The sequence below is a fragment of the Myotis daubentonii genome, chromosome 18, assembly GCF_963259705.1.
Source record: "Myotis daubentonii chromosome 18, mMyoDau2.1, whole genome shotgun sequence".
NCBI classification, from domain to species: domain Eukaryota; kingdom Metazoa; phylum Chordata; class Mammalia; order Chiroptera; family Vespertilionidae; genus Myotis; species Myotis daubentonii.
Window position 1 is genome coordinate 15567603 of NC_081857.1, and position 16059 is coordinate 15583661.

Genomic DNA, 16059 nt, shown 5'->3' on the forward strand with positions numbered 1-16059 from the left:
CACCCCCAGTAATAGCTTCTAGTACTTAATGATGCCATTATTCTTAATGATACTGTTTTTAGCTACAAAAGGAGTAATTACAGTTCACTTCTGCAGAAAATGGAAGAGAAAAATGTTTTGATTTCTCCTGTCGTTTTGTTTTTAGGACACATTCAGCTAACGTATTTTAGCAGGTGGAGTGAGGTTGAAGATTCCTGTGACAGCGATGCCATAGAGAGAATGTACTGTGCCCCAGGTTAGATTCCTCTCCTACAATGTTTCGCTTGCAAAAGTAGTCCACAGCTCTCATTTCTTTATGGAAGTTGTATTTGTCACTAGCAGTTTACATATATGTTGGATTTGGTTATCTCCTTAACCCTTCAGAAAAGGAAATTGAAACCATTATATAAAGCATAGTTTGTGTGTGTGTTTGTGTGTGTGTGTGTGTATTTATTGTTAGATGGGTTTGTACTTCTTGTTAGAAATGTCTTAACTCCTTAGTGTTTAGAAAGAACTTTAAATACCCTGAGCCTCTTTAAATGGATGATTTTTATTAAGATGTGAGAGGTAATTGATTAAATGGGTAAAATTCCTAAGGCTAAAAATATGGATAAAATATAGAATTAAAAAAAATGGAAGGGTGTGACTTCAGAGATGAGCCAACCTCACATTTTAGAGCAGATTTTAATTTAAAGACCTCATTCTATATTTTGAGAAATTTTAGGAAGCATGTTCTTGTTTTAAAATAGCTTATTTTTGTCAAATATTTGATATAACATATTTCTCTTTCTTTTACTGTATTTATTCTTTTAATTAGAGTTTTATTTCTAGGGGTATCAGATCCTTTGTTGAAAACTACAGGGCACTTAAGCATATGAATTGTTTTTGAATTAGTTTCTCTTTGTCAGAATCCAAAGTTTGTTCACCTTTTGCCTAATAGTCAGCCTCTTTAGATAGCCAAAGTGTCTTCATTTGTCACCCCACCGGCTTTCAAAGGAGGTTCAAGCTGATTATGTTGACATGATCTGCTTAGTTGTTGATTAATACAGTGTTTAAGTGCTTACTAGCTAACCAGTGTATTATTGATGCTAACATTGTTCCCCTCCATAATGGGAAATGATTATAATTAGGATGGAAAGAGATATATTGTTTTTAGTTACTAAGAATGATTTCTGTAATGGGGAATTTCAAAGTTTTTCAACTTGCAGAACAAATATCCTAAAACTTATGTTCTAAAAACAGTGATTTGGATTTTCTTCTTACCTTACTCTCTTTCTTCTCCCAAATTAGGGCTCTTCATTTTTATGTCTTTTTAGGGGCAGTAGAGCATGCTTACATTTTCTTGTTTCTCTCAAATACATATTATGCTGTTTTTTGAAGCCTTATTAGTATGATTTAGTTAATGGGATAACAAAAATGTTTTTTGAGTAAATCACTTTGTAAAGGTTATTTAGTTTTCTCTCTTTTTTTTCCTTTTCTTTCTTTTTTTTTTTTTTTAACAGACTCTCCTCTTTTCTAATTTGGTGAGAAATAACATATTAGGTAGCAGTATAAATAAACATATGTACTAGTTATAATGAATTGGAGGTTTTAGAATCAAAATTAAATCTGGGGATTTTTTAAAAGCAGAATCCTATTAAACCTTGAAGTCAAGTGCAGTATAAACCTTAGATCAAAACCAAAGGTATATGGAGCATTGTTTAATGTTTATAATTGACTCATTATTTCCTGTTAGTGTTGTTACTTTCTTACTGGAAACTCTGTAGGGTTGTATGTACTTTGGCATTCCAGATTATTTTTCTTCAATTTAAAGTACAGTCATGTTTACTGTTACGTTATAGCATGTTGACCTCCCTAGAGTTTATGTGTAGAACAGAATCATACCGCACTCATTAATAGATACAACTTTCAGTTTTGTGTTCTGAAATACTGAATTTAATATATCAGTATCCAAGTTCTACTTTTTAAGCCCCCCCTCCGAAATCACAGTTCTTACAGTTGACCAGCAGGTGGCAGTCTACCATTAATGGATTTTTGCTCTCATCTTCAGGTTGTCCTTCACTAACATTAAAAACAAGCTGTAGTCTGAAGAAGGGTTTTGTTTTAATTATTTGCATAAAAGAATTGTACTTTCAAGCTTTGTGAGTTGCAAAAGTGCCCTAGAATTATGGCTTGCATTGAACAATGTGGAAAGTCTCTTCATTCCTTGGGCTTTTTAATTTGTCTTATCAACAGGATAAAATAAAACCAATAATGGCCTTAACTGAAAAGTAGTGCTAGTGTTCTATTTTAGATGATCTTAAATCTAGAGAGTTATAGGATTTAGTTAAGTCTGTGTATTCCTGCCCCTTGCTTACAATGCAAAGGGAATTAGAGCAAAAATTTGTAAATTACTGCATCTCAAAATTGAAGGGCAGTCCTACTGATAAAAACCACAAGTAGGCTTTCCTCCTTCCCTCAAAGAGGTCAGAGTAATGATAATATACTAGTATTTCAACACATAAAAATCACAAATCAGTGAATACAGGGGGACATAGAGTACTTAGTTCTCTTTTGATCTATCCTTAGAAAGATTAAGGGTTTAACTAATTCTTCCCCACCTCCCTGTCCTTCCATTTCCCGTCGCTAACCTTCATATTATTGTCCAAGTAACTCTAAAGCATATTAAGCCGATGATGTTTGCTTAGAAAGTGAAGTTGTCATAAGATTACTGTGAAAACGATTCACTTCTGTTTAAACAGTGTGCAACCTCTACCCCTACCACTCCTCCCTCCTGGGAATCCTTATCACGTATTTGTCCTAAAAACATTACCCACCTGCCCTGTACTTTATAGTATCAGCAATGTATCTTTTTATCTTGTGGATGATGTGCCTTTATATTTTGAGAAAAAATTTCCAGTAACAGATTCGATTTACATGGACAGAAACTTGAGCAAATGCCAAACTAGCAGGGGGGCCATTATTCTGCTCTATAAATAAGTTTAAAAAAAGAAAGAAACACACACACAGAAACCTGTGAATCAACATGTTTTGGTCTAATTGAGGGGAAAAGCAAGATAGATAAATTTTGAAATGCAAATGATCACCTTCTGTTATTTAAGTATAGGTTTGTGCCAACTTTGTGGTCTTAGATTTTAAAAAGACAGTCATTTCAACAATGTATATATACTGCCAAGGATGTCTGATATTGACAAGCTTAAAAAGTTGCGACTTTTTATTTTAAAGAAAACAAATCTAACAACAGAAAGACAAAAAACCATGGAGCGTTCTCTGTCTACATCTGTGAAAAAGCCAGCAAATAAATGGCTGCAGCTGCAGGCCCATCAAGAGGGTCTTGAGAATACGAATTCACTGATCAAACCCAGCCCTGTTTTCAAAGTAGAAGCCCTTCCTTTTAGGTTCACTTTGTATCCTTAGATTATCTAGGATGACTCTCTAGAAAGGTTTTACTTTAAATAAACATCATTCATGGTAAATGGGTTCCTTTCATACCAGAGAAACAGAAAGGAGTTCAGGAAGAGAAAAGAGCAAAGAAATTGTCCCCAAAGTAGGAATAGATTGTATAGCATGACAATACAAATATAACAGTGTCTAGTTTCCATATTAGGAGACTTTTAGATGCTATATTAAGAGACTTTTAGACAGGCTTCTCTATTTTCCATTGTGAGAGATTATAGACTAAAAACTGGAGTAAATTGATTCTTCTTCTTCAGAGGACTTCTTGTAGTTACTCTGATTTTATTTCTATTTGCACATACACAGGCACGCTAAGGATTTTGTGTGTTTTATCATTGCAACTATTTATCATAATATAGAATAATTTTTTGTTATAAAATTTCAAGTATTAAGATAAACTAAAATGTCAAGAAAATATTTTTCTTAGTCTTTTTTAGCAGTCTTGCTTGAGGACCTTTTAGACTTGAGAATTTATAGGTGAATATATGTATAAATTGACGAAGTCTAACATGCTCTTTACTACATCCCAATCTCTACGCTCCCAGATGTCAAATGACAGCTTTGCTTCCTCTCGTAGGCGATTTCACACTTGGAAACAGCTCATAGCTGACAGGGAAAAGTGAAACATAGAAAAATCATGCTGAACACTATCTCTGAAATTCAGTTTTAGAGCATGACATTTATTTACTACCATCCTTTGCTCTTCTAGCCTGACTTTATCAAATAGTCCATGAATATATTTTTTGAGAGTAGTCTCCCATGCCCTTCTCCATAAACATGTTTTACACACAGTTTGTTGCTTTTTAAGCATGGTGCTCTATGTGATAGTTACGTATTTGATAATTAGATCTAGGACTCAGATCATGAGTGGTTTAAAATATCATGAGGCCATCATAAGTTTAAAATTTTGAAATGGAATTGAGAACTGCTAAACCTTGATATTTGTCCCATGTCAGCCATTAACTCATTGCATGATCTTATTGTGCAAGTTACTTAAGACTTTCCAGGACTTACTTTACCGGTAGTAAAATAGATTAGTTGAGTATAAAAAAGATTACAGATGTCAAATCATCTAATTTCCTTCTTATACAAAATTTAGTCAAAATTCAAGTCCATCTTATTAAGGCAAGAATTTTACCCCCAAGGGCAAATATTGATTTCTTGTCTTACATTGGTAGGGTTAAAATAATTATTTCACTTGGGGAACTTTCTAGATATGTATTTTTATGCATGGAGTTGTGCATAAAGAATGTATTGTGGAGCCTGGCTGGCTGAAGTGGCTCAGGTGGCTGAATGTTGTCCGTGCAATTAAAAGTTGTGGTTTGATTCCCAATCAGGGCACATACCTTGGTTGTGGGTTTGATCCCCAGTCAGGCACCTACGGAAGGCAACTGATATCCCTCCCTCCCTCCCTTCCACCTTTCTTCTCTGTAAGCATGTCCTCAGGTGAAGTGGGGGGTGGGGGGTGATGGGAGGGAAATAAAATATATTGTAGAAATGAGGGATTTATGGAAAATATTTTTATTTAGAGGAAAAAAGCCAAGACAGCCCTTGAATAGGGCGAAATTTGAATGCCAAGAGTCTCAGCAAACAAAATTGTTTAAAGAGGAATCATTTAGATCTGAGAATTTTGGGATGAGGAGTCTAATTTTAGGAATGCAAAGTTGATAGAGAAAACAAACAAATATTGATGTATATTTTGGAAATACTAATGATATAACCAGAAAATATAGCTATATTCCTGGTGTAGTCTCTCCCCATACCCAACCCCCCCAAGAAGAAAGAAGAAAAAGTCAAGAGGTAGCTTTTATTTTTATTATTTATTTATTAAATATATTTTTATTAATTTTAGAGAGGAAAGGAGAGGGAGAGAGAGAGATAGAAACATCAGCGATGAGAGAAAATCATTAATCGGCTGCCTCCTACACACACCCTACTGGGATTGATCCAGGCATGTGCTCTTGACCGGAATCGAACCTGGGACCCTTCAGTCCGGAGGCCAACACTCTATCCACTGAGCCAAACCAGTTAGGGCGCAACAGGTAGCTTTCAGAAATAATTTTAAAAGAGTAAAATATTTGTGGTTAATACTTAAACATTATAGTTTACAACAGTAACTCTTCTGTTTGATGTATCCTTATGCAAAACTTCAACAGTAGCTTTCTTGTTCATAGTAAATGTTTTATTGTTTCCCTTGAATGATTACCAAGTACTTTTAATGTTTTGCCCTCAGTTGCTATTGTTATAAAAATGAAATCTATACCTTTGAAGGAGAATCAGTAACTTTTCAAGTTTGTGATAGAGTAGTGAAAATTTTACACTAAGCATTTTTTGATGCAGTTCTTGTATATTGAAGAAACTTGTGCCCTGAATATAGAGCCTTATTAGGATAAACAAGAAGAGCTTCAAGTCGTCTTGAGTCTTAGTTGTTCAGGCAAAGCCATTTTGAAGTAAAGATGATTAAATATGCGTTTGAGGTTCTAGACCAGGGGTTCTCAAACTTTTTAAACAGGGGGCTAGTTCACTGTCCCTCAGACTGTTGGAGGGCCGGACTATAGTTTTAAAAAAAACTATGAACAAATTCCTATGCACACTGCACATATCTTATTTTGAAGTAAAAAAACAAAACGGGAACAAATACAATATTTGTAGTTGCATGTGGCCCGCGGGCCGTAGTTTGAGGACCCCTGTTCCAGACCCTTAGGATCCATCCCTAGGTAGGATGTGTCCTGGAGCCCTCATAAACTGTTAGCTAGCTACTTTGACCAAATCACCAGTTTCTCTACCATGTGAAATATTGTCATTTCGAATCTCCATGAAGTAACCAGGGCTTACTCCTCCGAAGCAATTATTCACAAATACTTCTTCAAATCTTTTAAAATGCGAAGACTTTAAAAAATTAACGATGCTAAAGCAAGTGAAATTGCTGAAGTTCCTTTACTAGCAGTGCATGTAGCTCTGCCCATCTAACAGAGTAGCAGAGCTGCAGAGAGAGGGAGCTGCGTCTGTCATTTCCACAGTTTTCAGTTAGCCTTTTTCCCATCAATCAACTTTAATGGCGTTGGCTGGGTAACACTGTGACACCCGATGGCTATTCAGAATGGAGTTGTTGTTGATATGATCAATGGAAAATGGAGCATGCTGTTGGTTTTTTTCCTACTAGAAATGCAGGGTGAGAGAGTAAGCAAGATTGTATAGAGCTCAGAATTATAATTATAATCAGTCAACCAGAAGTCATATGGTAGTTACCCGTTTCTCATTTTATCTCACAAGAATAGAGTGTAGCAGTGACACCTATAAACTATCTTGAACACATAATTCTTGGCCTGGAATGCTGAATCAAGTTAAATCAAGGAGTTTTGACTCAAGTTGAGCAGATAATTGCAGGAAAGCTCAGAACATGGCTGCCAGGTCACCACGACAACAGGAAGAATAGAGCTGGGTAGTGGGAGAAATGCAGAATTTGATATTTTGTCAAGCCTAGACTGAGCTGACGGTGGTGTGCACCTACATCCAGTTCCCCACATATAACAAAACAGGCCCAGGGTTCCAGGTAATTAAATTACCTGTAAACCAACTGAATTAATGTGGTGTCAGAAGCAAGGCTAGAGAGTGGGATGAGCCAAGAAAGCATGAAAGGTGGACCCAGCCCACACCCCTCCCTTCACCTTTTGGCCACCTGAACAGCAGAGCCCTAGCCTTGCAGACTTCTCTCTGCAAAGTTCTAGCCTGTTATTGGCCTTCTCTGGATAATAATCTAACAAATTGGTGATACAGGCCACTTCTAAACAGTCTAGATACCCTCCTTGACAAATACTGTATTTGAATAATCATTTGAATACAATGCTGGAGGACTTTATGCGATGTAGAAATGCTAATTGGGCAGCCAACATTGTTTGAAATAGGATAAAATTAGAAAAAAGGAGGAAAATGGCCATTTGAAAGGCTAGGGTAGGAAATGCAAGTTCCAGGTTCTAGTTAGTCTCACACCCTGAGAATTGAGATCTGCACAGACCTTAGGCAAGTAAATTTCTTCTGCTTTTGACTACCTTATTTCAAAGGCACAGTCTCAACAGTTGTGCACCAATGGATTTTTAAACTTTAAACTTCTAAACTTTGATGACTTAGGTTATAGGTATTAGAAGAACAATCCAAACTTGGAATTAAAATGAAATTTGATTCTCATAGTTGGTGTGGCTTTTAGTTTTGCTTTCATTCGAAACATTTAGTCTTATTTGTGGAAACTTTAAAAAAAATATGTCTTTATAAAAGCCTAAGCGACCAGCCGACTGGCCAGTAGCTATAACGAGCACTGACCACCAGGGGGCAGATGCTCAATGCAGGAGCTGCCGAGCCACAGCAACTTTGCAGAGTGCCCTCTCGCACTCCAGGACCCCCCAGGAGATGTCGGACTGCTGGTTTGGTTTCCACCCAGTCTCCGCAGGCCAGGCCGAGGGACCCCACCGGTGTACGAATCCATGCACTGGGCCTCTAGAATCTAAAATAATAACTTTGGAGAAAACTAGGTAGTGTGGTGTCCTACAGTGCACGTAAATGAATTTGATTTTGACAACATTTAAATAAAATTTTGAATGGATACTAAATATGTCATCAGGCCAGCAGCCAGATATTAGAGCCAGCTTACATCTTTGTATAGCACACTTCATGTCTTTGTGGGCCTGGATTCCTTACATCGAAAAGGGGCAGGGGAAACCTTCGGATACCTCCCAACCCTGTCTTCCTGCTCCCAGGGCTTTTTAGCTCTTTCCTCTGCCATATGCCATTCGTGCCAGAACAAACTAAATGTAGTGATCGTCATCCCTGCAGAGGGGAGCATTGGAAAGGGTCTCTGCAGCACCCGCTGTAAGCTACCATCATGTCTTGCCTGGACTACTGCAGTCATCAGCTGCCTGGCTCCATTCTCACCCGACTTTTGTTTCATCCAGCGGACAGAGCACGCTTTAGATCACGCCTGAAACTTCCTAGCCTGCCACATGTAAAAGTGCCCAATGGGACCTAAAGAAATGAATGTGATGAGGCCTTTTTAGGTGCTTTGAAAGCCTTGAATGAACAGTGCTACCAAACACATGATTGATATATTTACTCAACAAACATTTATTAAGTGGCTCCTGTGTCCCAGGCACTGTGTCTAGGAGCTAGAAATAAAAGATATAATTGGCATAAGATTGACAGTTACTCTTGAAGATTTATATAAAAAAAGAAACTACCCAAACAGAAGACATATACTATTGGTTAAGTAGGACATTAATAGACCTTTATAGGTAAATGGTTGTATTTATAGAATGGTAATTTACCAACCTAACAAAAGATATGCTTAGCTGTCCCTCTTCTCGCAGTTTGGTTCCATATAATGTTGGATTCAAAAACATTCTTTCTTCTGTGTTTCTTTCTCTTTGCTCTTTAGTCATCAGCTGTAGTGGAAGACTAATGCTCGGCCCCTGCACAGAAAATCTTTATACACAGCAAGAGCTGGTGAGAGAAATTGACTAGAATTTTGTAATTCTAGTCCCTTTCAATTAGCAACAGATGCTGCAGGGAAAGGCTGTCTGTGTTTCCATGCTCTAGCTGACGTGGAACACTCACTGCAGAGAAAGATGTGCTTTTCCTCGGTCCAAGTGCGTCAGGATGTCACTGACGATAGATCAGATTTTTTTGGACTGCCCTCTACTCCAACCTAAGGCCATTAATGAAGTCTGGCTCCCTTGGAAGCAGGATAACAAATTTTTGATCATTTACAACAGCATTTTAAATCTTACTGAACACTTAGCGAGAATTTATAGAAAATTTACTCCAGTTTTTTTTTTCCTGACACTACTAAAGTATACATGGTGTTTAATTGTAAGGTTCATAAAAATGTGGCTTAATTTTCATATTGTCTTATTCACTGAATTCCAAAAGCTACTGTATTTTTGTTACTTATGTTTTTGTTTTTTTCCCCGAAAGAAAGAGTTGGAATTCTTAGGGTCAATTTTTTTTAAATAAAATTTTTAATGTTTTTCTTTAAAAATTTATTTTAGAGAGAGAGAGGAAGGGAGAGGAAGAGATAGAAACATGGCATCAACATCAATCTGATGCCTCCTGCACACGCCTTGCTGGGGATTGAGCCCACAACCTGGACATGTGCACTGACCCGGAATCGAACCAGGACCTCCTGGTGCATGGGTTGACACTCAACTACTGAGCCACACCAGTGGGCTTAAGGTCAATTTTTAACAATTTAAAAAGTTATTTTGGGGAAAAAAATTTTTAAAAAATTATTTTGGAAAAAAATTCTGTGGCATTAGAAAAATGTATTTACCCTTCCTCGCCAAAATATACTTACTACTGATTATTATTTTAATGTATTATATAGGTCTGTGCCTTTAAAATTGTTCTGTCATTATGATATCTGGATAGAGTGCTAAGTCATTTATATGACAGATTCTCATAGCATCCAAATATTGGTTTAATTTGACTATTACATAAAAACTTACTTGTAACAATTGCTACTTTTTCATTGAGATTTATATGACCTCTTAATAACAGTTCTGCAGTTATAATTTCTTTGAGAGTGAAAAGAAGTAAGGCTTGTAAAATTCTCTCTTTTTATTTATTTATTTATTTATTTATTTATTTATTTATTTATTTATTTTTAAAGAGAGTACCAACTCTTTTTTTTTTTAAATATATTTTATTGATTTTTTACAGAGAGGAAGGGAGAGAGATAGAGAGTTAGAAACATCGATGAGAGAGAAACATCGGTCAGCTGCCTCCTGCACATCTCCTACTGGGCATTTGCCTGCAACCAAGGTACATGCCCTTGACCGGAATCGAACCTGGGACCTTTCAGTCAGCAGGCCAACGCTGTATCCACTGAGCCAAACCGGTTTCAGCAAAATTCTCTCTTTTTAAAGTGGTTAAGGAAAACAGTTTAGGAAAAATATTTAAATACTTGTCCTAAATTAAAATAGAATTTCTTTATACGGGAAATTCTTGTCTAAGAAAATTCTGAACTTCCTATATGTTCTACCATGTACTGGAAGGAAGATTGCAACAGAACATACTACCTGATGGAGGCTGTAGAATTGTCTCTGGAGATTTTTGGGATGGGTGTGGGCAACTGTATTGTTATTATTTGTAGAAGTAAGTGGAAGGATGAGAGGACCTGTGTGTCTCCCTTAGAAGAAGCACCGGGGAACAGAATCAAGTGATGTCACCAGTTGGTAGATATACCTGGACAAACCCATCAAGGACTGCCTTTGTGCCACCAGGTTCCCTGATTTATCCCACATTGTAACAGGAATGTCTCTTAAAGAGCGAGTCCTGAGTTTGGGATGCCGAGGGCACCACAGTTGCTTGAAATGCGAGATAATTCTTCTTTATAAAGCTTTGTAGAAAGGTTAGTATTTAAAGCTTGAGATGCATTTTCTAGCTTTTCCCATTTTCTATAACATTTCCAGCATAGTTTTAGTATTATCTTTGGTTATTTTTGAGTCACAACTTTTGACAAATGTATATAATTTAAATCATGTAGTCCTAACAGGCAGGGCCTGAGCCTGTGGATACCCTGTATGATGTCAGTAGTGCTGAGATCACGTGGTCTGTCCCATGTCTTTCCTACTTCCTCAAGTCTGGGCGGATACTTTGTTTTTTTTCTTCACTTCTCACACAGATACAGACATTTTAGGGTTTCCTGAGTGTAAGCTGTTTTTATACTCCTTTACTTTACAGGAGTGAGGCTTATTATAGTTACGGTTTTGGGGTCAGGTTAACATGATTATTTTTGGCTATAGGAGGGAGACTCAGTAAACTCTGATTATTATCTATCTACCTATCTATCTATATAAAAGGTAATATGTAAATGAGGCTGGGACTCTGTAATGGTCATGACCAGCTCAGGAGGAGGGGCTGGGCGCAGCTCTGAGCCTGAGAGAACCACACACAGGTGTGGCCCGGAGCCTGAGAGATCAACACAGAGGGGCAACTGCTCTGAGCCTCCACAGCGCGGCTGGGGGCAGGCTCCCAGCTGACACACACACACACACACACACACACACACACACACACACACACATACGGGGCTCCTGCTCTGCACCTCCAAACGGGGCTGGGGGCAGGCCCCCAGCGGACACACACATACACACATGGGGCGCGTGCTCTGAGCCTCCGCGGCCAGACAGAGAGTGGGCCTAAGCAGTCAGTAGGATATCCCCTGAGGGCTCCTGGACTGTGAGGGGGGCAGGCTGGGCTGAGGGACCCCCACCCCTCAGTGCATGAATTTCATGCACCGGGCCTCTAGTAAAGACTATAAAACTCTCCTATGTTTTAGCAAGCTCTTTGACAACATGGGTTATCAAGGCGGCATTTTTTCTGAAAAAATTACCTTGGCTTGTTGAAGAGTGTTCTGTGATGTTGAACATGAGTAAAATCGATGTAGTCAAAGTACATTTTACGTTGCAATAGCTTTATTGTTAATCTGAACTTGTTTATTCACTTGTGAAATAAGAGTATGAATCAGTAAGATTCTGTGTTGTGTTAGAATATGATAATGTGCTAAAGGGAGAGTTCTAGAATTTTACTAAACTGTTCTCACATATTTGATTCCCTTAAAATTCTAGATGATTGAAAATCTAACCTGGAGCTGATTCTGTCTCCATTACATTGAAAGATGGTAACAGGTTTAGTGACACTGATTCATTTCACTTGCTACCAGGTCTCTTAGAGAAAAGGAATAGTGGTTGGGTCTAGAAAGGGGAAAGAGGAAAATTAGCATTGCTAGCTCATTTTAGCATAATCCCACTCTTTGGGAATTATGTTAATGGAGGGGGGAAAAGTTATGAGAAAGGCTCACGAGTACTTTTGAAAACATTTTCAGGATCATAAAATTACAGGTAGGAAGAATGCTAGAGGTCTGGCTGTCCTCATTTTCCAAGAAGCTTAGTACCACGCCGAGCCAGGCTCACAGAGCAGCATAGCTTGAGCCCTGTCAATCAATACATTTCTTTGACTCAGAAGGAAGAATATCTAGGATTCTTTGATATCACCATCTTTTTTTGAGGTTTTGTGGGAAAAATCGGAGACCTTGTTTGTTTTCTTAGGGAATAGTTTATTCCCCCGTAATCACTTTGCTCGATGCCTGTAGTGCTGCTGCACTTGTGGGGAATACGGCCACCGGACATTGCAAATATAGGATGTAGTGGGGGTGAAGGGGACATGCATGGAAACTTAACACTTGGGTTTTATAAGAAAAATATTTTGAGGGTAGAGAAAACAGTGTAAACAGTGGTAGAATTTGTCCTTTAAAATGTTTCTGCTTTTTTTTTTTAAGATTTAAAAAATGGAAGGTAGGAGTTTAAAGGGATTTCTCAGCTTCACTGTATTTTATTCTGAAAATAGCTTCACAAATTTATTTGGTCTTCATTTCTATAAGTTTTCTACTTTTGAAGTTAGGCACATCTACTGACTATTCACCTGGTGTTTGTAGTAGCTATCGTTTAGCTTTATATATAAATCAGTATTCTTGGTTTATGCTTAAACTTTTTATATAGATTTTGCAAGTAAAGCAGTTTAGAGAAGTGCTTTTGACAGCCACACAGCCTCAGGCTTCTTTTTGGCAATTCAATTTCAGGGTATATCTTTACAATTTTAATCTAAGAATTAGAATTAGGACTAATGTATAATAATATGCTAATAGGGAATATTCAGACACTGTGGCAGTTCACATTCGATGCAGTATGTTGGTCATTATCTACCTGTTTAAGGACTCTGGCAGAAGATTGCGAGGGATTTCAAAGCAGATAAAACCAATGAACCCAGTTCTCAGACTCCTTAGTTGAGCAAGTTCACAGAAATCAATAAAGGGATATACCTTGTCTGTCTCCTGAAGTGCCTCTAAAACTTTTCTACCCAAGTACTTCTGACTGTAGAGGCAATATGAAATGGGTACCCCAGGGGACTAGTGAAATATGATCCTGAAGTCCCTTTGAAGTCTTTTATCTTGCAAATCCATGTAAATTTTACATTCTGTTCCATAATAGATCTCTGTTTCTTTTAATGGTAAAACAATATCCAGCTCCCTCCACACTTATAAAAACCTTTATGCTCAGGAAGATGTACTGTGCTTATTTGGTAGTTTCAAGTACCGCTGCCCCCCCCCCACCCTCCCCCCACACACACATTTCATTCCCACCCTCTCACCCCCCCCCCCCCCCCCCGACTCCTCCTAATCCCAGCAGTGATATGCGAAACTAGCATAACATAGCCCTTTTGATGGTCTAGGCTGCGCTGGTAATGGCACTTGGACCTTTGGCTGAATTTAAAAGGGGCTTTATCAATTGCAAGCCATTGATACATTGTGGAGCCTTATCTCAATGACCCTCTGCTCAATCCTAACAGAAAACCTTTCTGAGCAGAGTTGGCGGTTGGCTTTAGTCTAGAGCAGGGGTGGGCAAACTTTTTGACTCGAGGGCCACAATGGGTTCTTAAACTGGACCGGAGGACCGGAACAAAAGCATGGATGGAGTGTTTGTGTGAACTAATTTAAATTCAAAATAAACATCATTACATAAAAGGGTACGGTCTTTTTTTTTTTTTTTTTTTTTTTTTTTTTTTTTAGTTTTATTCATTTCAAAGGGGCCGGATCCAGCCTGCGGGCCGTAGTTTGCCCACGGCTGGTCTAGAGCTTTTCAGGGCATGTTAGACCCTATAAAACCATCTTATTAATTTTCACTTCTGATTGGGTCAGATGTTCCTCTTTTCCCAGGGCACCCAGTTACTGTAGTCTCCAAAGCCACCCTACCCAAATAAGGTTTCCATAAAGTTGCTTGGAAATGTTAAATGATGCATGCAAAATATTAGACATAGTTCCTTACATATAGTAAGTAGTCAGTGTTAACTGCTATTTTAGTGTTGCAATGATCATTTTTGCAGTGTGCGCCTACTGTGAGCACAGCAACAAAGAACGTGAGACTTATTGGTAGCATATTCAAAATAGATGACTGACCAATGATTTTGGATCTTGACTAGTGAACAGAAATCATCCTATCTAATAAAAGAGAAACATGGTAATTGGCGTACGACCGCTACCCTTCCCATTGGCTAATCAGCGAGATATGCAAATTAACTGCCAGCCAAGATGGTGGCCGGCAGCCAGGCAGCTTGAAACTAACATGAGGCTTGCTTGCTTCAGTGACGGAGGACTCCAACGTTCCCCGCCTGCCTTGCCGGCCTCTGAGCCTGCAGTTTAAGAAACATTGTAACAAATATAGAAGCTAAACAAAACCCCAGAAACCTGCTTTCAGCGAGCCCGGGATCTCAGAGCTTTGGGAGTTATACATTGTTTCGATTATAGAACCGAAACAAACCAGAGGCCTCAGAGCTGGAGCCTCAGAGCTGGAGCCAGAGCTAAAGCTGGCCCAAAATAAAAAAGAAAAAAGAAAAAAAGGAGCAGTTGGGAGCTTCAGTCGGCCTGAAAACAGCCCTCATCCCCTCACCCAGGCTGGCCAGGCACCCCAGTGGGGACCCCCACCCTGATCCAGGACACCCTTCAGGGCAAACCAGCCAGCCCCACCCATGCACCAGGCCTCTATCCTATATAGTAAAAGGGTAATATGCCTCCCAGTACCGGGATCAGCGGAGCCGAGAGGCCTCCAGGCACCGGGATCAGCGTGACAGGGGGCAGCGCCCAAACCCCCTGATCGCCCCGCGGCTCTGTGTGTGACAGGGGGCGGGGCCACAACCTCCCTATCGGCCCTACTCTGTGAGTGACGGGGGAGCTCCTCAACCTCCTTATCGGCCCTGCTTTGTGCATGACAGGGGGCAGCGTCCCAACCCCCTGGTTGGCCCTGCTCTGTGCATGACAGGGTACGGAGCCCCAACCCCCCTGATTGGCCCTGCTCTGTGCGTGACAAGGGGTGGCGCCGCAACCTCCCCATCGACCCTGCCTTGAGTGTGACAGGGGGCGGTGCCCCAATCCCCCAATCGGCCCTACCCGGAGTGTGACTGAGGGTGGCATCGCAACCTCCCAACCTGCCCTGCTCTGTGCATGACAGGGGAAGGCGCCCCAACTCCCCAATTGGCCCTGCTCTGAGCCCGACCAGGGGCTGCACCTAGGGATTGGGCCTGCCCTCTGCCACCTGGGAGCAGGCCTAAGCCAGCAGGGCGTTATCTCCCGAGGGGTCCCCGACTGCGAGAGGGCACAGGCCCAGCTGAGCGACCCCCCTCCCCCCCGAGTGCACAAATTTTTGTGCACCAGGCCTCTAGTTTATTATAAAACTAAGAGATTTGTATTACTTGCTGTACGATTAAAGAAAATGGAATGACTTAAATTCTTGAGCAAAAACACTAAAAGACAAAGCCACAAAATATGCCATTGGGAAAAGTGATTTTTAGTTTCACATTATTTAGCATGTGGCCAGCACATGGAATTCTATGGAGGGATAGTGCCTAGTGCCTAGCGTAGTGTCTAGTTTGTGCTGTTTATGTATGCTGGTTGAATGACTGATAGGGTGAGACCTCATTGTGGAGGCCTGATTGTATACATGCTTGTTTAAGTTAGACATGTGAATGTTATTTAATGGTCAATGAGAAGCCATTTCAGAATTTTGAATAGGAAGAGGATGCATT

At 39.5% G+C, this 16059-nt stretch overlaps 1 protein-coding gene across 13 annotated transcripts in view; it reads left to right on the forward strand.

The window, feature by feature from the left end:
- RPS6KC1 (ribosomal protein S6 kinase C1) overlaps window positions 1-16059 on the forward strand; it is a 141640-nt gene that overhangs the window by 113487 nt on the left and 12094 nt on the right. For 11 of the 13 annotated variants that reach the window (XM_059674159.1, XM_059674156.1, XM_059674162.1 and 8 more), the window contains one exon: window positions 146-235. The exons of the other annotated variants lie outside the window; for them this stretch is intronic. In XM_059674159.1, coding sequence (XP_059530142.1) covers window positions 146-235 — 90 coding nt within the window. The remainder of the gene's footprint in view (window positions 1-145; window positions 236-16059) is intronic. 13 annotated transcript variants of the gene reach the window in all.